Below are 25,035 nucleotides of genomic sequence, written 5' to 3' on the forward strand. Positions count from 1 at the left end.
ATCAGATAAGCAGACCGAACTGTAAAACAAGTTGACAAAGTATACCCAGGGCCTACGTTGTCGTGTAGCGCTGTCGCAAGTTCCTCATAGAAAAACAAATTTGCGCAAAGCTTTGTTGGAAAAAATTCCATTCCTTCCCCACTGCTTGTTTCCGACGAGTGACTGCATCATTAATTGACACTGTCTGTAATGCGGTGTATTGTTGACTTTGTGCAGTGTTTCTTTCAACTAGAGTAGTCTTTTGATGCGTGATTTCACCCCATTTAGTTTTGTATAAGTATTCACTGTTCGTTTTTTTTTTGTGCGTGTTCTGTCAATACCAATGCTGTCCAGGGTCAGTTTTTTGTACTTTGTTTTGTGCCGTGCCTCTCCTGCCTGGACCATGTTTGGTCCGCAGTATGTGATAAATAAATAAAATAAATAAGTCATTTTTGCTGCACTGCTTATCGATACATGTTCTGATAAAACACACAAGTTTTGCACCGTCTCCAGATTGCTTTCCAAAGCTAGAAAGTGGCATGCATGCCACAGAGATATAAGTAATTGACAAATTGCACACTAATTTTGATCTGTCATATCTGCAAGCTCAAAAACAATTAAGTACCAGGATGCTGTTTAGCTTAATTCACTGCTGAATGACACCTCTCGTACTGATTTCGCGGACAAAAATGGACACGACACCCACCTACCGCTGCACTTTGCGAACTATGTCAAAAAACAACAGCAATGACAATGGCTTACCTGAGAAGCGACGGCCGATGTCACATCGTTGACGCAGACATCGCAAATTTGTTCGGTACCCATGAATCGAACATCCGACTGTTGCAGTTGAATGGTTTAATGTGTAAGGGTTCGTCGCACTGCCTCCGCTGCAGCAAAACCACGCCAATAAACTGAGAGACTTTACGCCCACTGCCCGAGTGCGCCGACGACGACGTCGTCCAGAGCTTGGTCCACTTGTTCCAGAGCTCCTTAATCCAACGCCGTCGGAGACAACGAGGAAAGAGCCGAAAAGCCCGCCAGCCCGCCACGAATCTGGGGACAAATTCATACTCAGTTAGGGACATAATAGTCAACATTTAGGTACTTAGTAGAAACATGGCGTTCAATGCGTTTGGGGAAATCTAAAGACAAAATTTAGCCGAAAAAAACCCTATTCATGGCGGGTTTTAGTCTTGCCCGGAAAACGAGCTTCCCACTGGTACCAGACCTTCTTTATTGGAATGCTCCGTCGCTTCTGCGGATGCGCCAGCTGAAAGCAGCGAGGAGGAATAACTTGCCGGACGTGACGTAAAACTTGTTTTATGTTTTGTTTGTAAAACTGTAAAACGTCTGTCGCTTCTCGTCGCCGTTTCTAGCGGTAGGCCGATAGCTGGTCGCCAGTGTCGTCGGCTGCGTGATCGCTCGCAAGCCGGACTTGGCTGTGGCGATGGTGGCGGACGGGTTTCTTGGCATCGTAGTTTGAATATCGTAGCCGAGTGGTCGTGTGTGGCCGTGTTCCTTTCCACTTGTTATAATACTCCTTAAGCTTCGGCCTCGCGTACTGCTGTTCGTCAAGCGGCATGCTGTGATGATATTCCCAGTCTCCGACCTGTGGACTCTGCGACGCTAGTTCAGCCCCCTTGTCAATGGAACATGCCTGCAGTATGTTGCAAGCAACTGGTATGGTCAGCATTCCATGTACTTACTTGCATTTCCAGAAATTATACGAGTCACTGCCTTTGGATCATCCGGAAGTACGTATACAATCAGACTGAGGTGCCTAGTGGCCCGAGTTTTCATAGCAACAGCGTCGCGATTAGTATTTTGAAAATGCACTCTGGTTTTTATTTCTCAATTTGTTTTAGATGCATTGTGATGGTTTGTGATTTTCTTCATCTGCCAGGTTCTTCTGGGCGTAATTATTTTTTCCGTTTCGATTTAAAAATGACGATAACATGCCTTAATGCGAGTCCCAACCTAGTTGTACGTTTATGGGTTCATATAGTCGTTTGTTGGTTTCGTCTTTGTGGCCTTGAGCTATTGCAACCGCGGAAGGACAAGGGACAGAAAGAAATGGTACAGCAAGGGGCGCGGAAATTTAATATTGCAGTTGTCGTTCTCTAAGTTGATGGCACATACCTACTCACGCGCTCCGTCCTGTCTGTTTTCTTCTTTGTCCTTCGTGCGGTTGCAATATGCGTTAAAGTATTAACCACCAATTAGCCCCCCTTTCCCAGTTATCTTTGTGTCCGTCGTTAGTCGCGATCGAATATCTGGTCCTACTAGTGTGGTCTGTCATGCTGTTGATGTCTTCTCATCTTGGCCCCGTGTTTTGCTGCTCGTCTTGATAGTTTTGCAAATGGCAGCGTCTAGAATACCGCCAACACCACCTGTCAGCTAGGCAGCGTCCTACAATACACCAAAGGAAAATTTATAGTGCCCTCTCTGATGCTTTGCTCTGGGCGAGCAACTCTGAGTTGCTCGCCCTTGGATGTGGATAGGTCCAGAAAGCTGTACATACAGTACAGGAAGATGATAAGGGGGGAGGGGAAGAAGCCGTAATGACATTCATGGTGAGCTTTATCATATTGATCGTATTTATATGCTGTGAGCAAGAACGTTCTGATGCATTCTAGCAATGCGAGGAGGAGAAAGCTGTCTTACTGAAAGGTCAGGACACTGATTGTGCGAAGGTGCTGCTTAGAGGTTTGTGATGACCAGAGCCTGTTTAATTCATCAGCAAGCCTCACTGCACCATAATTACAATATGACACGAACGGCCAACACTGTTCAGTTGCGCTGACATATTCATGCGTTGTATGCATGCACAATGTCCGTCATTTTTGGTTGCTGAGTGGGCTTACACATATTTTGATGTGATACCCAAAGTGTGAGCTCTCTTTTTTTGCCTTCTCTCGTGCAGATGTCCGTGCTTAGGCTACACATGACCACCTCTCTTGCATATGCTCTGGTCGACGGCTGGCAGTGATGCCCGTTTAGGTAACTTTTGGGTCGTCGAACATCGGACCTTCATATTTGGATGAATCCACCGTCAACTGGTTACAGGAGAATGATTCTCTCCTTGCTCCTCCAGGAGAGAAGCCTAGCACATCTAATCTGACCTCTTTACTGACACCTGCACTCCTTTTTTTGTTGACCAAAGGTGCGGCTGTATATATGAAATAAATAATTGAAGTAACAAATAAATCTCGGCAATCTGCAAAATATGCTTGAACATTTATAGCCAGTACACATAACCTAGCGATCACATTTCTTGACATTCTGTGAATTGCAATGCATGTCTGCTAATTATTACGATTGCTGTATGTGCCGTGCCAGTGTACCTGGGCAGCTGTTTTCCCTCTTTGTGGTGAAGTTGCCAGTCTTCTGTTAGAGCAAAGATTGTGTTACCTCAGAATATTTTCTCACATGCATCAGTGCATACTTTGCTTGAATGCTTCAGTGCACCCTTTTAAAGGGAAACTGAGGACAACTCGATTGAGTCATCGGTCTCAGTAAATATTTGATTGATTCTCTCATTATGGCTGTGTTGTCCGGCAGCAATTGTGGCATATAGTATTTATTGGTGAGAAAATTTAAATTGGAAGCCTTCCCATGAGTCGATTCATGATGACCTTGCTGAAAAGGACGTGTCACTGCCACATTAGAGTGGCTCAGGACACGATATATCTTGCAGTAATCTGCACCAAAACTTCTGTGTGGAAGCATGCATTTTACCTGCAAAATTGGCCGGTAATGGCAGCATCTTTGTTCTGTTTCTTGGTTTTTCCATTCTTTTAGAACCTCTGCTTTCATTTTGAGTTGTCTCTTTAATGGTTTGTGGGGTTTAACGTCCCAAAGCGACTCGTGTGGTCGCTTTCAGATTAGAACACTATCTTAGCGATACCGGAAAACTGCTTTCCATCCTTAGTGTCCCTTCAAAGGAATCCGACAATAAAACACAATTCACAATAAGTATTTCAATAAGTATTGCCATTTGCCTACTTTGTGCCTGTGGCTACTTGGAGCTTGTTTTACTTCACAAAAGAAAGCTTTGTTTAACAAAATATATACAGTGTAAATTTCACTGGATGACTAATTAACCATATTAATTAACAACTTCCTTTTGTGTAAACTCACTCAACATATCAAATGTGTTTCGTCAGCACTTTATTACTTCTGGGCTGCCATGAATGGCAGCTACGGGATGTGGTTTTTATGGTAGGCAACCACCTTGGCAAGAATGTTGCTTTGTGAGCTGCGTCGATTGGTGTCGCCCCAAGACTTGGACATCACTTTGGAATATACACAGTCAGCAGTAGGATGATGTACATCGGACCTGTGTTGCAGTCACTTTTTCAGAATTGCAGCGTTGGAACCAAGGACCATATGGCATTACCTTGGCCTGCATGTATGATAACACAACAGAAACAGGACATAACTCCGCCTAAGTGACATGATTAAAATCTCCATGCGAGCCTTGTGCTCAACACATCACTAAAGGCAACAAGCCCTGTTTGCCATGTCAGTCATAACAATGGTTCTAGCAAAACTACTTTCACTGTGTAGTGTTTAATATTTTTAACAGAGCAAATTTACGCAGTTTTGTTACTCTTGCAATGATTATACCTTTTTTATCCCATAGGTGCAGTTGGCTATCATGACATATGGAGTATTTTGTGACCACCCGAGGGTATTGAATGTCCTGAAATCGAGATGCATGTGTGTATTTTGACACTACACAACCAATATGCAGTCCGCAATAAATGTTCCGTTTTGCGCTGGCAAGCAGACTGCTTAAATCTTTGAAAATGCAACACATCATTAGCATGATTGTGTGAAACAATATGAAGGGATATCAGTCCATATCTTTGCAGCTTTCACAGCTGGCCTGTTTTCCCTAAGGCAGAGGAAATAATTACTTGGCAAACTTCGTGTTTGGTGCATGCTGCAACTAGTCGCAAGGGCAATGATTGGACACAGATGGAATCACGAACACAGCACTGTTTATTTATTGTTTTCACACTAGTCTACATGCTTGTCTACAATGATAAGCTCGAAGTAGAAATAAGATCGATTGAATAGGATACCGTGGGATGTTTTCTGAAAAAAAAAAAAGAACGAACAGGAATTCGACACAAGACCTGTCTAGAGCTAGAGCAGCTGGAAGATAAATATTGTGCAAAAATAGCAGGAATTTCACACCTTGCGCTTCGAGCGTTTAACTTTAGGAGCAAAACTAGAGGCAGGACTGCGTCTGGAGATGTGGAGAGCATTTTGTTCTTTGCGCGGGCGTTCTACCTCCCGGCACTTCTAAGTATAGAAGTTTACTTGAAAATACACACGGTTGCATGACTAGTCCAGTAGGCCGGCAGCGAGTCGCTTCAGAGCTGTGATGAATAGCTGGCCTTCCCGGTTGAGGTTCTATTTCCCGGTTAGTCCCGGGCTGGCTACCGCCCCGAAGTTTCATAAACGATTAGCTGTGCCAAGCTTCCTGCATCAATTCGACACCAAATTCCTGTTTGTAGATCCGATAAAGGCAACGAAAATGGCAAAACAATTGCTCTCCGGATACAATAACCGACCTCTTGAAATCCAGGATAGAGAGGCAATTTCGTACAAATTACAGGCTTCAACCGGCCTTTTTTATACTGGTATTTCCAGGTGATTAAAATTTACCCTGTTACTAAATAGTGGTGTCGAAGTCGAGGACAACGATAAAAATGACAGCGAGATTCCATTCAACTACGCACTCGATCGGAGACGTTTTTCTAATCCCTTGTGTTGCGCTACTTGCGCTGTACACCTCGGTATGATCCAAAGGCAGTGACTCGTATAATTTCGGGAAATGCAAGTAAGTACATGGAATGCTGACCATACCAGTTACTTGCAACATACTGAGGCATGTTCCATCGACAAGGGCGGGCTGAACTAGCGTCGCAGAGTCCACAGGTCGGAGACTGAGGATATCACAGCAGGCCGCTATTGTAACAAGTGGAAAGGAACACGGCCACACACGGCCACTAGGCTACGATATTCAAAATACGATGACAAGATACCCGTCCGCCACCATCGCCACAGCCAAGTCCGGCTTGCGAGCGATCACGGAGCCGGCGACACTGGCGACCAGCTATCGGCCTATCGCTAGAAACGGCGACGAGAAGCGGCGGACAAAACATGATGATGATGATGATGATGATGATGATGATAACAACTTTATTTTCCACCAGATGAGGAGGCCCCCAATTCCCGCCCCCGGCACGCAGGCCTAAGGGACGGGAGCAGAGACCTCCGCGATCAGAAGCAGGCAAAGAGGTCTTGGCTCTTCGCGGCTTCTTCCGCCAGGCGGATCGCTTGTAGCTGTGGAGACCTCGCTCCGCAGCAGGGCTTCCCAGGCTTCTCTACAATTTATATTTGTCTTAGCCCCTGGGGAGCTAGTACATTCCCAGATTATATGGTCGAGGGTCCCTCTCTCCCCACAGTGCTTGCATTTATCGTTTCTCCTATCTTCCATTTGGACATAATATGCCCAGACCGGGCTTACAAAGTTCCCAGCTTGCAGGCGCCGCCATGCGACTGCCTCCCTATTGTTTAGACTTTTATCCGGTGGTGGCACCAGTCTCCTGCTTAACCTGCAATTTTGAAGAATATCCGTATAATTTTGCAGACGCTCGTCCATGTTCCGGCAATCGGGCGGCTCCACAGTTACCCGGAAGTAGAGAGCTCGGGCTAACTCGTGGGCCGCTTCGTTGCCAGGAACGGACGTGTGTGCAGGGGTCCAAATTAGGCGAATTTTCCTGTTTAGTCGTCTACTGGCCAGAATCCTTGTCGCTTCCGGCGAGACCCTACCCTTTCCAAAATTCCAAATAGCCGTTTTGCTATCGATGATTATGAAATTGGCTCGTGTTCCGACGCAAGCGAGTGCTATTGCAACTTCTTCAGCCCTTTCGGCGTTGCGGCTTCTAATGGTGGCGGCTGATACCGGGGCACCTCGGCCGTCGACCACTGAGGCGACCGCCGCCCCCGTTTTGCCACTTGCCGCATCCACGTACGCAACCGACTTGCTGTCCATCGAATCGAAGCGTCTGATTAGTGCTTCTGCTCTCTTCTCCCTCCTCTCTGTGTTGAATATGGGATGCATGTTACGAGGGAGGGGGGAATGATTAGATTTTCTCGGCAGTCCTGTGGCATACTTAATTTTTCTCGTAGTCCCCTATCTGTCTGCAGGCCTACCATTTCGAGTATAGTTCTGCCCGTGGTCGTTCGACTTAATCTTTCCAGCTGCGAAACTCTGACAGCCTCCGCTATTTCGTCCCAGCTATTGTGTACTCCCATAGAAAGGAGCTTCTCTGTGGATGAGGTAATTGGTAAGCCCAGGGCCCTCTTTATGCACCGTCGAATGAGAGAGTCTAACCTCTTCTTCTCTTCCGACCTGATATTTAAGAACGGCGTGGTATAGCTCACGCGACTTATTACGTAGGCTTGGATGAGTTTAAGCAAGCTTCTTTCCTTCAGGCCTCGTCCTTTCAACGCGATTCTTCTAAATATTCCAATGGCTTGTGTGGCGAATCCCTCTAGCTTTCTGATTGTTCCATCATTATATCCATTTTCCTGAATGAATAGTCCTAAGATTCTGATTTGACCTACCTTTGGAACTGGTTTTACTTTAATGTCAAATTTCCAGCTGCGCTTGCATCGGAGTAACTTTGGGTTATAGACAAATAATTCTGATTTTTGCGGCGAGCATGATAGACCCCTACTGGCAGCGTAGTCTACGACAGTGTCCGCCGCCGCTTGCAGGCGCTCCTCAATGCTGGCATCACTACCCTGGTTAACCCAGAGATTGATGTCATCCGCATAAATACTGAAATTTAGCCCCTTTATGCTCCTCAGAGCTTCTGGGAGGCCCCTCATCGCCACGTTGAAAAGGAACGGGGAGAGAACCGAGCCCTGCGGCATCCCCCTGCTCCCTAACTTCACTGTGGGGGACTGAATGTCTTGAAACTTTATGCAGGCAGTTCTGTTTGACAAGAAGTCCTTGATGTACTCATATGTTCGTTCACCTACTCCGATTTCTTGGAGACCGTGGAGGATCGCTTCGTGTTTAACTTTATCGAAAGCCTTTGTCAAGTCCAGGCCGAGAATCACTTTGGCGTCTCTAGAACGCGAGTCGATTATGTCGTATTTGAGTCGAAGCATCACGTCCTGCGTGCTCAAAACCGGTCGAAAGCCGACCATCTCGTGCGGCCACAGGTCGTGTTTCTCCATAAAGCGCGTCAGTCGTGTCTGGACTACATGCTCCATCAATTTTCCCATGCATGAGGTTAGAGAAATAGGTCTTAGATTTTCTAGTTTCGGGGGTTTGCCCGGTTTTGGGATTAGAATTACGTTTGCCACCTTCCACTGCCGAGGCAGGTACCCTTTAGTCCAAATTTCTTGCATATACTCAGTAAGAGCGCTGATGGAGTCACCATCCAGGTTTCTTAAAATTTTGTCAATTATCCCGTCAGGGCCCGGGGCCGATTTTGTTTTTAGTCCCAATATTTCTGCCCTGACCTCCGCCTCCGTGATGGGTGCGTCCAGCTCCTCGTTGGGAGCTCCGTCATACTCTGGGAGGGGGGCACTATGAGTATCGCCAATGTACATGTTGACTAGTGCATCCATAAATTCCTCGTCTGTACCCTAAACGGATGCCTGGCTTTTGATAATCTAATTCCTGACTGGGATTTTGAGTTGGTTGGATCTAATAGGTGTCTCAGCAGACCCCACGTTCTGGAAAGGCTCATGCCCCCTTCCATCTCGTCGCATCTGCTGCACCAATTCTGTTCGCATAATTTACCCGCATAATTTTCAATTTCTTTATTATGTCTAGCTATCCTCCTTCTAAGATTACGGTTCCACTTTTGCTTCTTTAGTCTGCGCTCCATACCATGTTTTGCCTCCCACATGTGAAGCAGTTTGCTATCAGCTATCTCCGGGGCATCGTCCCCTTCAAGATTCTTTAAAACAAGTTTTACGTCACGTCCGGCAAATTATTCCTCCTCGATCCTTTCTGCTGGCACATGTGCAGAAGCGACGGAGCATTCTAATAAAGAAGGTCTGGTTATAGGTTCGTCGCCATCATCAAATTGGTCATTGTGGCCAGCACAGTTTCTGCTCACTGCGTCAAAAATGAATAAAAGTTCGAACAAAAGTTTTAAAAACCGCTGCAGATAACACAGCTGTAGGAAATTTCTATACATTCTTTTCAAGTTTCAAGCACATTATATGATCTTTTAGGCACCTTCTTGGTCGTAAAAAAATGATGTAGAACGATTGGAAACCATGTTTGCGAGCAGACGTAGCAGACCACGGTGTAGCAGACGCCCTTTGAGTTTCGGTTTCAAATTTCAGTTTTCGAGCGCCTCGAGGTCAGACACCTGAAACAACGAGAAGTTTATAGCAAACAGGTGCTTGCTCTTTCATGCATCGCGATGCGTTCCTGCGCTGTATGCAAGGCAACAGCTATAAAAGGATCCGGCATATCGCTTCACGTGTGAGTGGACGTGCCACATTTTATCTTTGGAAATTTTATAATAGGTGTTCATAATAATGCCTGTGCAAATAGAGTTTTCTTTCAAGCAAGTCAAGTTATGCTAGATTAGATTTGTATGCTTGATTTTTTCCCCTCTTGTTTTCCTTTTTCTTTTTTCCTGATTAATTTTTTTTACATTATATACATTATACATACATTATTTTTTTTATGTCAGCTGACAGGCATGTATGCTCAGACTTGTCTTACGCTGCTAAAAACTGCCCTACAAGCTTTCTGTTGGCTTTGGCAGGCCCATATATGCATCATGGCATTCCACGAATGAATCATTATTATGATATACTTACATGATCTCGTTTAATGCTACATGGCTGTGAAATTGCACACTACGAGATGACTAAAATGCTCAGTCCCTAACTTCGGGCTGCAACTCGAATAAAAGGTCTTCAGTGATATGCCTTACCGCTGTGTGCATGTCTTGCCATGAGATATATGCACAAAAACCATTATGATCCTGTTTATTTTTAAGTATATTCAGCTTCCTTATCGCCATTTCCCCAGCCTGCTAGGGGACACATTATGCTAATTTTAAAAGGTGAATGATCGAGTGTTTTCAGTGGCATCTAAACTTGTTTTAGAGTAATGTTTTGCATCGCTAATACATGCGGTAATAAATACAATATTATTTAGCGCATTTCTGATTTCTCCTAACTGCTACTCCGTATACTGAAGAACAAACAGCTGTTAAAATGGCTGGAGATGATGCTGTGGTGAGATAATCCCATTGCGACATCGTCCCGCGCCAGAAAAGATACGTCAACTTCATCCTATGCGAAACGCAAGGTAAAAAAATGCACAAGATCCACAGGAGTAGTTACCCCTGTCACACGGGCACTTGTAAGGCCTCGAGAATTAAGGTTCTTTGCTCCAAAGGCGGTTGACGCGCAGCTACACGGCAAAGTTGTGGGCCCTTTGCGATAAAGGCCTGTAGCGGGAAGGGCGGTCGTTAGCGGCCTACAGCTTCGTAAAGGAGCGGCCCGAACATGAACGCCACGGAGCGGACTAAAAAGAAAAAAAAAAGAAAAAGCTGACACAAATATAACTTTTAATATTATATTTAGCCTAATTGACGCTACTTAAAGCTGACCCACATGGAGCGATTTTCCCGCGGCAAACCTCGCGAACAACCGCCCGGCGGCCGTTCGCTGCTGACCATGCAAGCAGGCTACTGCTTGGAGTCGTGCGCGCCGGCGATACGAAAAAACTCTTAAAAAGTGTGCTAAATTTTGTTGTTGCCATAAATAATAAGTCGAATGTCAAAACTGAGTCCTTCTTGAGGATCACTGAGCCTTGCAAGCAAGTTTCTGCTCACTGCCGGCCGCCACCGTTGCGGCGCGGCTGCTGCGGCCCGCCTGCACGCCAGCTCCGTTAAAAAGTGAAGCCGAAATTAATCATAATTTGCTTTTATTACTAGAGAATGGGACTGGAGAGTTAGGCAGTTCTATGAGTAGATCATTTACTATAGCACGAAGGAATTTCATAGTGCCGTTTCATGTGCTATCGATGCGAAACAAAACAAGCCTACGTACGACTAGGGAGCAGCGCTCGGCCGGAGCACTGTTGTCCGCCGCGCTAGCGACCTGCACCGCTTTGGTAAGGTCGCGTCATAAGGGGTTGTAAGCGTTGCGATTTTGCCTACTTTGATGATGGAGACGAAGCGGGACATTTTGCGACGTTCCGCACAACAACACTCGCTCAAACTCTGCTGCAAAGCGACGCGCCTGCAGTACGCTGTTGTTGCGGCGTCGGGCGTACTCGAAGGCTGTATGCAAGCGCTGTCGAGCGCCATTTTACACGCTGCCTATTATATTTTATGTGTTGCTCTTGAAATGTCATTTATTGTGAAAAGTGCGTTGTTGAAGCGGACCAGCTCGTGCGTTTTCTCGCTCGGGCGCCGACGCCGCCAGTTTTTCGCTGCATGTGGTACGGCACGACGACGGTGCGTCAGCGTTGCGCCGCACCGCATGAAGTTCGAAACTTTAGCTCCATGGGGTGGCATTTTAGGCGGTAACTTCGCATTTCAATGAACTTTAAAAATCTCCGAGTGTTGATAGAAGCGTTCGAACGTTTCAGCAGCCGCATCGACATATGATGTCTCCTTGTGATTTCGCACTTTGCTTTCACGTCCTGGGTCTCGTCGCTCATGGTTGTAACACGCACGTTGGTTACGTTGATCGAACACACCCTATAAATTTATTCGAAATTCGCACAAGTAAAGCATGCTTCGCACGCGAGCACTCGGGACCAGGCGGAACGACAAGTGCGTGTCTACCGTGGTCAGAATGGAAAGGAAAACAGAAACTCTTGTCACTACACATCCGCTTCAAACCTTCATCAAACCTTCAGAATCCTTTTATATTAATGAGTCAAGCGCAGCGGTTCACAGCCGTTGTGATTACCGCTCGACAGATGACGCTCACGGAGAATACTTGAATTATCATCATCATCGCCATCTATCTCCTTTGCACTTGCTGTTTAGCTGCGCTGCTTCTCCTTTTTAGTTTTGCTCCTTTAATGCAATACAGCTCCTTTGCAGTAAAGACCTTGGAGAAGTGCCGTGTGACTGGGGTGCCTTTGATATTTATAAAGGAAACAAAATACAAAATACGCACACAAGGCAAATCAACAGTAAACACACACGAGCACCCTTTGACATTTACTGTATGCAGCACTAGCCATCCGGGGATAGACCAAGAAGGGCCGTTGCTGTGGAATTCGTCACTGTTTTTTTTAATATACTGTGGTCGCCGGCTTGCGCCAAAGCAAATTTCTGACGTGTTTTCAGGTGATCGGGCACAGAGGAGATGCATGTGTCCTCCACAGACGAAATGCATGCGAAGAACGTAACAATCGCAGGGATAGCCCGCCTTACGATAACAACTCGGAAGAGGCAGGATACCTATGTGATGTTACAGTAGGTACGCGACGCAACATACCACCAGAAATGCTCCAGACGCGACGATTCTGCCGTTGTTTACAGCACCTACTCTAGCCGCCAGTGAACTGCACGCCGCCATCTTCCCATGATCTACGTTGCCAGCTTCAAGCCATCTTCATGTGCCCGATTTAGCAAGTAAAAGTCATCTGGCAACCATTAAACAGTGTGATGATGGCGGCAATCACGCGGTCACCACTCGAATGCATTGGCTGAACGGGCCATAGAGTTAATACACAAACTCTAGAGGGAAAGCTGAGCAGGGAAACGCGCTTCCTCCTGGCTCGCCGCCATCATCAAATTTGTCATTGTGGCCAGCACAGTTTCTGCTCACTGCGTCAAAAATGAACAAAGGTTTGAACAAGAGTTTTAAAAACCGCTGCCGATAACACAACTGTAGGAAATTTCTATACATTTCTTTCAAGTTTCAAGCATATTATATGATCTTTCAGGCACCTTCTTGGTCGTAAAGGAGTGATGTAGAACGATTGGAAACCATGTTTGCGAGCAGACGCATGGCGGAAGTAGAATGGTGGCGAAGGCTGGGCCCGAAAGCGGTTCAGCGGTACCGCAGCATAGCCACAGGTAGGGGGGGCCAACCACTCAGATTAAGAAATTATACTACTACAAACTAAAAAGTATCAATCAACCTAAAAAGAATAGACATTTTGATAACTTCGCTTGTGAATGAGGTAAGGTATTTTATTAAGACATTCTTAATTTAAAAAAAAAATCTTTTAACACTCTTATCACGTCCCCTTGATGTTGCATCGGTCGTGACGAAACTTTTCGGGCCTTTCTAGGTTCTTGCGAAGTAGGCAACGAGAGGTAACCAAGGCAACGGAGATAACGAAGCTAGCGAAGCACGAACTGGTTTCTTATCGCTGTCTGCTGCTCGTCTGCTGTGGTGCGGGCCTTGGTGCGCCCGGGAAAGCGTAATTTAGTTCGCAAGTCTGAAAACGTCCCTTTTGCGAAGATTTCGAAGTCCTTGCTGGTCGCTGCTCTGTCGCCGCTTGGTGAGATTTATTATCCCCCTGCAGCCGTGTTTTTTTGGTTTCGTCCCCTTCGTCGTGCGGGCAGTGCGAAGTCTTTTTGCAGCAGTATATTGCGCTTAGCGTTTTATCGCAAGATGGGCCCGCACAAAGTGAGGAAGCGATGCTCTGTGGAACGTTGCGACAGTGTCGACTCAACCGTCGGTGCCTTACCGCTTCCCGGCTGACTTTCACCGGTGAGCAGATCTGGAGGTTGCACACAGACTCAATGTGTGCTCTAATGCTCCTGTGTTAAGCACCTTTGTTGATGCTAAAACTATCTGGACTGGTGCAACCTTGAAATTGCCTTGAAAACTGCTGCATACTTTCTGCCGAAGCATTTAAATGTGAAGAGTGATCCCAGTGTTCTATGCTCCACGTATGTTTTGATGCACCTACTAATTCATGACATTTTTATTTCAACTGCAGCTGTCATAGCTTTGTTTTCTGTACATGCATGTTTCTTATCTGGTGATGTTTTGTGGCAGGCACTTCAAGCCTTTTCCGTGCCTCGGCTGTGATCATTAAGATGATTAGCCCGCTTAAACAGCGCTACTGTTTGTGCTGTCTGTGACATGCATTTTTATTGTTGTGATTTGTTGCTGTATTTTGTTGGTTGATGCAATAAACCATGAATATGAAAACCATAATTGTTCACTTGGTACACTCTGTTGAGAACTGGGCACGACTGCCCCGTTGCACCAGTGTTTCTGGACCGCACCTTACTGTGCCGAGGGACAAAGTAAATGGCCAAAGTACTTGCATGACTTGCAGCAGTATTTCTATTATGAATTTGCATGCGTGGTCTCTATTTGGAAGTGTTGCTGCCTTTCTATGCCGCTACCTTTGCCAACCACTTTCATTGCGCTGGAGCAATTGCTTATAAACAAGGGCGTAAACAACAGAAACTCGAGTTCTTTTAGATGGCAAAGGTTGGCTCGCGCTGAAAGGCAACAACCTTCAAATGATGGGGGCTCGTCAATGCAACGCGGCGGTTTTTTTTTAACTTGTTTATAATTCGCGCCAAAGTAAACGTATGCGTGACGTCATTTGACGTCATGGCCCCCCAATTTTCATTGGTCGCTGGAGCCCATAAGCCGCCATGTTTTGTACGTATGGGCGTCTATGGAGCCTTCCCTACCATAGTACATATACCTTGGCAGACGTAGCAGATCAACAGTAAACACACACGAGCACCCTTCGACATTTACTGTATGCAGCACTATCCATCCCGGATAGACCAAGGGCCGTTGCTGTGGAATTCGTCACTGTTTTTTTTAATATACTGTGGTCGTCGTCTTGCGCCAAAGCAAATTTCTGGCGTGTTTTCAGGTGATCGGGCGCAGAGAAGATGCATGTGCGCTCGACGGACGAAACGCATGCGAAGCGCAAAACAATCGCAGGGATAGCCGGCCTTGCGATAACAACTCAGAAGAAGCAGGACACCTATGTGATGTTACAGTAGGTACGCGACGCAACATACCGCAAGAAATGCTCCACACGCGATGATTCTGCCGTTGTTTACAGCATCTACTCAACAGTAGCCGTCGGGACCGTCGGTTAACTGCACGCCGCCATCTTCGCACGATCTAAGTTGCCAGCTTCAAACAATCTTCATGTGCCAGATTTAGCAAGTAAAATTCATCTGGCAACCAACGAACAGTGTGCACGAGCTGCGACATGTGGCTGCAGCTTCACGACACTCCCTTTAAAAATTTGGAAGAAGCTAACGCCGCATCGCACTACGTGTGCAAGCGATGTGCAAGGATGAACGTTATAGAGACAGAATTAGCGCTCAAGTTGAGTCAGCAAAAGGAGGAGTGGACCCTGCATATACAGAATATGGAGGCCAGAGCGGAGAAAGGCTCGGGCACAGAGGAAAGGTCGAGGGTAGAGGACCTACGGCGCCAACTGGAGCAAGAGATAGGCAGACGCGAAAGTTTGGAAGAGCAGGTGCAGGAACTGCTGAGGAGAGTAAGCAAACAGGGAGAAGAGTTGCAGAGGCTAGGGACCCTTAGAGCGCTCGGCAGGCTGGACGAGGTGTCGGGGGAGTTGGGCAAAGACGATTCCGGGCCGGTCGTATGAGCCAGAACGGACGGCGACGGGGCCGCTAGAGAGGAGTGAAGGGCATACAGATGGCAGCGGACCCATCGGAGGGCTACAACCCGAGCAGGAAGGACTAAGGACGAATAAGGTCAGCGAGGGGAGCGAACTGCACTCCGAAGTGCAGTGCGCCGGGGAGAACGACTCCTTGCAGGGGCTCGCCGATCCCCGCTCTCAGGACGGAGGCGGAAGTGTAGGCAGGAGGGCGAACAATGAGGATCAGGAGAAACCACACGGGAGGAAACATCAGATGAAGGGCACTGAAAAGAAGATGCGCGAGAGGGAAACGGGAACACTGGAGAGCGGGAAGCCTAGTGAGCAGCAGGAGAGCCCGCAGAAGCTAGGAGCGTCCAACGAGAAACGGGCCATACAGCCCCGAAAGGTATTGGTGGCCGGGGACGAAAATGCGTTTAGACTAAAGACGGGCGCCCTGACCTTGGTGTAACGGGACAGTCGAGTGTCTTTCTTCACAAAGGCGAGAGCGACACTGGCGGACACTATGGAGCGGGTACACGAGAAGCTGCAGGCACGTCAGGATGACCAATGTCTGGTGATCATACATGCCGGGCTGGAGGACGTAGAGGAGGGAACAAGGCCCGAGGAGATGGTGGGCTCCCTGAAGAAATGGGTGATGCAGGGGCAGGAACAATTCACCGATCTTTTCTATGCCATCTGTGCGCTTCCAGAGGGCGGGGAAATGTAAGCACAGGTCCGAGAGAAATACAGGACGGCGAATGGACTGATTGAGGGTGTATGCCAGGAACTGGGACCACGAGTAGAGTTCATTCGTCACAGGGGAGAGGTGACACAGACAGGAGCCGGCAGACGGCTGTATGCGAGAGAGCCTGCAGGGCAGTTAGGAAGAAAGCTGGGCAGACGAGCGTGCGCTTTTTTAGGGCGTCCGTCGGGGACCGGCAACCAGCGAGAAGCCCGTTCCCAGCAAGGTGCAGGGGCAGCGAAACCGAAAGGCAGCCCCAGGGGGCCCCACCACGAGAGGGTGGGGCGACCGGACGATCAGCGCACTCAGAAAATGGTGAGGGGCGAAACTACTGCTTCAGGCGGGGGAGGGTTACTGACTCACTACCGGAGGCGCGGGGACTCAGATGGGCTGGAAGATAATGACTCCCCAAAACCAGGCGTGGGTAAGCGTCAACCCCAGGGACAGTGTAGTTCAAGAGTGGGAACCCGCACACGAAGAGGTAAACACCCTCAAACAGCGAAGGACAACGAATCTATCTATCGCCTTCCTGAATATGCAAGGAGGTCGGAGGGCGCAAAAATGGGCAGAGCTGAGCACGGAACTTGCAAAACGCCAGATTGACGTTTTCGCAGTGGCAGAAACGCATCTGCGGGAAGTAGAGACTCCCCCTCAAGTCGATGGATACGGGTGGGAGGCCTGTAACCGCCAAGGGTCGGAACGCCAAGGGGGAGGAGTAGGGTGTTTATGGGCGGAGCCTGGCAGGTGGAGTCGCACCAGGCAGTCGTGCCAGGAGCACATGTGGCTAGCTGGAGCGATAGGAGGTAAACCAGTGGCGTTGGCAGTGGTATACATGCGCTCAGGCGGGGCTGTAGAGTACAACGAGGGTCTGTACGAGTGTCTAACGCAGGACATACGAACGCTTCGAGCCCAGTCGGAACTCGTGATAGTCGGTGACTTTAATGCCCACATCGAGGACCTCGACGGGCACGCAGACGCAAACGGCAGGCAGCTGTTAAAGTTGGTGGATGGGGAGCGGCTTGTCATGGTGAACGGCTCGGGCAAATGCGAGGGGCGTACAACCTGGGCATGTAGGGGCATGCAGTCGGGCATTGATTTCTGCCTGATGACAGAAAGGCTCTACGAGGAGCTAGAGCGAATGGTCGTCGATGAGGAGGGCGAAAGAAATTTGGGGAGCGACCACAATCGGTTGCGCCTGCTGTTTGGGCACGTGCACCGGGGACGGGAACGGCCCCAGAAGTCAACACAAGGGCGGCTTAGCGAGGCCGAGCTGCGAAAGATAGCAAAGTGTCTGGAGGCACGAGTGGCGTTCTTAGACTCCTACGACGCGATGATAGGAGAGATGGTAGGACAGCTCACGGCATGCAAGGAGCGTACCAGAGGCCATCATAGGGCGGAAGCTTGGTGGAGCCCAGAGGTGGCGGCGGCCATACTCCGGCGTCGAGCGGCGAGTAGAATACACCGCCAAGCTGTCAAGGGGCAGGACAAGGAGGCCATTGCCAATGCGTGGGACTTATATAGGACCCGGAAACAGGAGGCAGCGGCTTTGATCCAGTCGCGGCTCCACATCTTTAACCGCAAGATGATGGATGAGCTGAGAGCAGCGGGCCGGCAGGCGCCTCAGCGTTTCTGGCGCTGGGTTAAGGAGACAGGGCAGACCCAGAGCCCAGCAGCATTGAAAGCGGCCCCAGGGGGCGAGGCGGTTACAGGGCCGGCCTGTGTCCCAATCCTGGAGAAGTGGTGGTGCATGATGCAGGGGTCGCCGGTGGACACGGAGCTCGAAGGAAGAGAGATGAGCGAGCCCCGAAAACAGTTAGCAGAAGACCTTGCGGCAGACCTTCGTGCAGCACCTACGGATCGGGTGTGGGAACGGGCAGTGAAGAGGGTGGAGGCCAAGACCGCAATGGGATGTGATGGCATCCCCATGAGCCTGATCAAGGCACTGGGGCCTAAGGCACAGTCAAAGTTGAAAGACTCCGTCGCACAGGTGCTGGAGGATGCAAAGATCCCGGAGGACTGGAGACTGACAAGAATAAAGCCTCTGTATAAGGGGACCGGGGACAAAGAGTGCCTGGACAACTACAGGCCAATAGCAGTGACCCCGGTACTGTACAGAGTAACCGCACAGGTGACAAAGGCCCGATTGCAAGCGTGGGCAGAGAGAAATTGGGCTCTTGGGGAGCTCCAAAATGGTTTCCGGGCGGGACGGCGCATTGAGGACAATTTATTTGTCCTCACACAGTGCATAGAAATAGCACAGCAGACGGGAAACCCACTCTTCGTGGCGTACCTGGACATCGCTAAGGCTTATGATAATGTGTACCGAGCCATATTGTGGAGCGTCCTGCGGGGTTTTGGCCTTGAGGAGTCCAGCATCGAGCTACTGCAAGATCTGTACGCCGATGTTAGAGCTTGCGTGGAGGGGGCGGGTCAGAGGACTAGCTTCTTGGAGAGCCCGAAGGGGCTACGGCAGGGGTGTCCACTGTCACCACTGCTGTTCATGTTGTACGTCGCAGTGGTCACGGAGCAGCTGGCGGTGTCTGGGCACGGATGACGGTTTGAGCATCTAGAGGCCGGGGTGAAGGTCGAGCGACGTATACCAGCGCTGGTGTATGCCGATGATTTTGCGGTCCTCGCAGGGACACCAGAAGAGCTACAGAGACTACTGGACATTTGTGCTACGGGAATGAGCGAGCGTCGACTGAAGTTCAGCCCAGCAAAGTGTGTAGTGATGGCATGGGGCGAGAGGGACAAGCTGAGCGGGCACAGGTGGGAACTTCAGGGAAATCAGATAGAGAGGGTGGATTCCGCCAAATACCTCGGCGTCCGGTTGTCGGCAGGGGCAAACTACCTCGGGCAACACGAGAGGGAAATGCGGGGGAAAACGGCTCGCTGTAAGGGTATGTTGGGCCGTCGGACGCTCTGGGCGTTTAACCGCTACGAGGTGACGAGAGCCCTATGGAAAATGGTAGCGGTGCCAGCGCTGACATATTCAAATGCAGTTCTGTGCATCTCCGCCGGCACTCGGGAGTTTCTTGAGCGACAGCAGAGGGCAGTCGGCTGGGTAGCTTTAGGGGTGCCCAAACACATAGCGGTGGAGGGAGTCCAGGGCGAGGTCGGATGGTCCTCTTTCTCAGTGAGAGAGGCGGCGGCCAAAGCAAAATATGAGGACCGACTGATGCGCCTCCCGGCAAGTAACCTGGCACATCAGACGCTAATCCACCTGGTGTATGCTGGAATAGCAACGAAGTGGACAAGGCGGATAGCGAGGCTGCAGAGAAGGTACCATCTGCCAACGGTATGCCTCTCGGATGTACCGGCGGTGAGCCAGGGGAAGAAGCTCAAGCTAAAGGTGAAGAAAGCTGAGACAGCTGAGTGGATGCGCAGGGCAAAGGAGAAGTCATCCCTGGCTTTGTACAGCGCGCAGAAGACAGGGATTAGCCCAGAACCATTTTATGACAACTCCGTGGGGAGCGGGCTACTGGCTGAAGCCAGGTGTGGAGCCTTGAGGACGCGGCAGTGGCGATCTAGGTTCACTAGCAAGTGCGTATCCGACTGCGCCCTCTGCGGAGCGGAGGAGGAAACTTTGGAGCACGTGATACTTGGATGTGTTGCGATTTCTCCCGCCCCTCGCACGGCGTCGCTGCCGGTCGCCCTTGGCTTCGCAGGCAGCACGGCTGACATGGCAGAAGGAAGCACCGAAGCACTGCGGCGTCACACGAAGAGGGGAGCGCAGTAGAATCCCTTGGTGCAGTCGTGGAATGCACGAAGAGACGGCTGGAGTTCTGGTGGGCACGAGGAGCAGTGCGGCCGGAGCGGCGCAAAGACGTTGAGTGAACTAACATCTATACTCTCCTTTTTCCTTTTCTTTCTTTTATTTATTTATTTATTTATTTAATTTTATTTATTTTTTGCTGGTCAGATCCCACTGGGTGATCGCCCGTTCAAAAGGGTACGACCATATCGCCATCGCCATGGCGGCAATCACGCGGTCACCACTCGAATGCATTGGGTGAACGGGCAGCTTTCCCTCTAGAGTCTTTGTATTAACTCTATGGAACGGGCAGCTTTCCCTCTAGAGGCTCTAGAGTCTTTGTATTAACTCTGAATTGGGTAGTGGGCTCACGCTAATAGAACTAAGATCAGTTGCCAAACTCTCCGGGTTCTCCATGCTGCTGAAGCGGCGCGTCAATTTTAACGCGAGGTGGCGCTGCCGTCGAAACAGGCTCTATCTAGCCGCTGCTTGGCCGCTGTCGAAGCACAATCAAACGCTTCGGGCCCGGCCGTTCGGCGTAGCATGTAGCATTCGGGAATGTTAAATTACTTGGTGTCCTAAATGCCGTACTTATCGTTCATTGCTCACAGTCACCAATCAAGTCTGAACCGTGTGTGGCGAGCATGCTGCAAAACTTTACTGCAGCAACTCGAGCGATACAGGTGAGCGCTGTTCAGGCAACGCTACCGTTGTTTTGTTTTTTTAGGAAAGTTGTTTTGCTAGTTTATTCCCCGAATTGGCATATGAGAAACGTGCAATAATGCTAACGATATGATCATTGCAAGGTTCATCGTCAGTTCGAAGTATGTTTCTGCAGTTTCTGCTCAACCGCATGCATGTGCATGTTTAACAAAAAAAAAATTACCAGCGCTTTTGCAGCAAAGAGCCGCAATGTCTGTGGTGCAGTTTAACGGAATAAGCGAATTTTGCGCATTGCATTCATTTCGTTAATATGCATGCATGTGACTTTTAGCCGAGCGCCGCGCGCAATCTGTGCCGCGAAAAGAGCGAACTTCTGCTACTTGAGTTGTCGGTTTCTTTCTTCCAGCAAGAGAAGAGAGCTTACACAGGAGGTTAGACGCCAACAGCTCGAGACAATCAAATTTAGTCTTTTTGGGATTCCCAACTGTGGATTTATCGTTACTGGCCTGCGCCCGCGTCGCAAGTACTCTTTTTTTTTTGCGACCTTTCACGCAGTGGGCTACAGATAGACACACAAGTAAATGTAATTTTACATTTTATTCACAGTACTTTTTCACACTTTACTGAATGCACAAATTACAGCAGGCGAGACTTCTTCCTTGCATTTTTAACCTGACTACTCACATTGCTCCTCTCGGATAGGAATCGTGTCTAAAAATGCATCCGCATTACCAAATAAAACTTCACCACTTGCACAGTGAACTGTGCAGGCTACAACCTATTCGGGGTAGCTTCCTGCTCAAAAGCAGGTACAGAACAGATTTCCAAAAACTTTTTCTGTCTTTGTTTGTCGCTCGACCACTGACTTAATGTCAGTCACCAGTTCAGTCAGGGAGCTTGAAGGGTGCTTGAGCACTCCAGGGACAAATGAGCGCTTGTCAGTTAGGGAAAACCTTCAGTACACATCCTTCAGCGAGGTTCCATTTGCCCCTATCGATTTTTACTTCCTTGCCATTAATTATATGACTGTACGTCTTCAGTATGTCTTCATCGTAGAAATAAAGATCGCACAAACGTGATTTGTCAGAAAGTTTCCTGTCAACACGCGGAATCGCGCGGTCCCATGGCGCACGGAGATCCGCGTCACGCGGAGCCGAGAAAAAACGCCTCGCTGTGTTGTCAGTGTTGTCGCTCTTGTAACCGCGCTCGCACAGCCCGGCACGCAGCATGTCGGCATGGTTACTGTAGCCCCTTCAACTTTGCATGATAGCACAGGTAGCACAAAAAACGATCACTGCAGCAGCCGAGTCGGGAACGCACTGTACTCATGCTGCCCGCACTGCACGTGTTCAACCCACGTTCGGGCCGACGAGAGCCTGGTAGAACTGCAGCGCCGCTCAAAGCAGCCAGCGGTGGCGGCGCCGCGAAACAGCTCTCAGTTTGGCAACTGATCTTAGTTCTATTAACGTTGGGATGGAGACACCGCCTTCGACCGCGCCATGTTGGGGCAAGCTCAGATACGGCGGGCTTGGAGCAGCGGCCCGATTTCTTATTCAGCACGCGCTTGCGCTAGCAGGCTCGGCTGTGTACCGTTTTTACACACATACTCGCAATCCTGAGCGCTTTTTCGCTCGAAAAAAAAAAAAATGTGAAAGCAACTACTGCTTGCTAGCATGCATAGTTTAAGAGGAAATGATCAAATTGCAGATGGTAAGCATTTACTCTTTCGCCGTCTCAGATGTTCAAATGCGGTTATTTTGACGACTGGCTGTTTTATAAAGCAATGCATTTTGCACTTCCGGCCATGATTGAGTTTATGAGGTGCATAACATTCAGTTGCGTTTATTGCTATAGATGAACAACCATGTGTACGTTTCAGGGAGCCGTATATCGAAAATAATTTGTATCGCATTGGCCCATCGTAAACCGTAGAAAAGACACAGCATAAAAACGATGCGTAAATCAACCTTTGACACGTGTCGCATGCTGATGCACACGGCATTTTATTCCAAAACAATCCTCATTAAGACTTTGAAGCTGATTTTGGATGCACGCCTAGGAGACATCTTTTAATAAAAGTTGGCGTCAGCTACAGTTTTGCTGCCGTACCCATCATCCGATTTTTCTGGCTGACTTAGCCAACTGAAGTAAACGCGCAAGCGGATCGTCCCAAACCGCTCTAAAGTCTGTTCATAAGATTTGGGTATTCCGCGCAATCAACCACTGGAATCGAATCGGAACGGTTTGTTCGATAAGGCATTTATAGGATTTTACTCGACTCTTCAAGCGGAAGATGTCGTTTTGTTCCGATAATTTTTACACGCAATCAAACAATGTCGGGACAGCTGTTGACTTGAGGAGCCACCGTCCATACACTGTGTTTGCCCTCGAACTGGCGCTAAAATGAGATAGGCGACGAAACAGTCATTTTGCGTATTTTGTAGTGTGCACGCAAATGAATGAAATAATAAAAACATTATGGAAGCAATGCGATATTTACATGTACGATCAAAAATTTTTCCATGGATGCCAAACAAGCGACAGCGCTAATTCGGGTGTCAGGCTGTCAAATTTAGTTTCACCAAAATTTGGCTTAACCTCAGACGAGTACTTGCGGGGACAAAAGGGTGTGAACATCGCCTCGCGATGCGTAGTTATTATACAGGGAAGAAAAAGCTGCATTCTGGATGAACTGTTGTACTGCGCAAGAACCTTGCTTCCTCACGACCGCTTTCAAAAAATGATGCCGCTACACCTTCCAGCTCACGAGAGAAGTTCCTTTGAGACTTGTCGAGCTGCCAATCATATGCTTAAAACGACCTAATTTTCATGAGAACCCAACTTTTTATATTATTGCAAATCTCAAAAACCTCACGTAAAACTGCTCCTGTGTATAATTAAAAAAGAACAGCTTCAGAGGACCTGTTATCTCTGTTTCGCGAAATGTTGTACTAGCGATAAGCCCACTTGCCAAATTCCAGCGCGGCCAACTCACGGGGTGTTTTTTTTTTTTTTGCGACCAAAATAATTGTTACAAACTGTTTCACTTCATACTCTGTCGCGAGATGACATGCCATCCGTCGCTCTCCATTGTATTATTTCCCGAGAAGGAGAGAGGGAATGTAATCTGTATGAATCTGAAGCCTCGGCGGTTGCCACCAGCTTTCAAGATCGAATGTAAAGGGGAGCGATCGAAAGGGCACAATGGTGCATTCCTTTGACAAATACCAGGCTCGACCTTCTCCACATCTTCTTGGTGCGGCTATGAACACAGAAAGGCAGATCCTCAACAACAGATATTATTGTGTGACACTACGCGAATCATACTAAAGTCGAGTGTCACTCACTGAAAGTTACACTAAATTTCCCCGAGTGACTACAACATAGCAGACGCAATTGTCCATATATTTAGTTTATATAAGCCCTCACGTACGCTGAAAATTCAAAATTTACACTTAAAAAACACAGTGCGCTACTCCCGATGCCAGGCAATGCGATGCTTCGACCTGCTTCAACGTTGAAGAAGGCAGACCAAAATCTGTTGCGCACAATGCTAGATGCGGAAGCCAAAAACCGCACAAAGCTCGTGATTACAAGCAGATGGGTGACACAATTTTATGAATGCATAAAAGAAGCACCGGTATTGTGGCTTACTTCGCAGTCTTCACGCTTCACTTTCGCGTCCCATACATTTCTCCGTCTCTTATCCCATGGAGAACGAAAACATCTGGCTCCTTTTTTTTTTCTTTTTTGCTGAGCCAGCACACAATGGAACACAGCAGCCTGGCATGCTAGTTTTCGCGACTGAACACAGTTCAATCGCCCAGCACCCAGCGCACAGCACAACCGCTTCGGACACTCCGCAGCAACGGCTTGAAGCGACTTGCCCCAAGATGGCAAGCGCGGAGAAAGCGGCGGCGCGGGGCATGCCAAAGGGTGTCACCACCCTGTACGGCGGCGCTGGTATCGAGGCACCCTAGGCACCCTATTCTCGGGGCTAATAACGGTGCCTATATCCTAGCACCAGGGAACAACATACCTGTGACGCGGCCGCAACTACAGTAATTTTTTTTGTGCTGTTCTTTTATATGACCACGCTTTTAGCTTTGTGAAGTTACACCGGCGACCTGCAATAAAGGGTGGGCCACCATCACTACAGTGGCTAGAATCCATCATTAAAGTGAGCTAGAATTGGGTAGTGGGCTCACTCCTCAGCCGGCGCCATACATTGCGATGACGCCGCCTATGTCAGCACAT

The 25,035-nt window shown here is 48.6% G+C and overlaps 1 protein-coding gene across 1 annotated transcript; it reads left to right on the top strand.

Moving 5' to 3' along the window:
* The first annotated feature begins 17,193 nt into the window (after positions 1–17,193).
* LOC146183949 (uncharacterized) lies at positions 17,194–18,915 on the top strand. The gene has a single exon (XM_084608445.1). The coding sequence runs from the start codon at positions 17,194–17,196 to the stop codon at positions 18,913–18,915; it is 1,722 nt and encodes a 573-aa protein (XP_084464571.1).
* Positions 18,916–25,035: the final 6,120 nt, after the last annotated feature.

The sequence above is a fragment of the Amblyomma maculatum genome, chromosome 7, assembly GCF_055883805.1.
Source record: "Amblyomma maculatum isolate TAMU_Amacu chromosome 7, ASM5588380v1, whole genome shotgun sequence".
Classification (NCBI taxonomy): Eukaryota; Metazoa; Arthropoda; class Arachnida; order Ixodida; family Ixodidae; genus Amblyomma; species Amblyomma maculatum.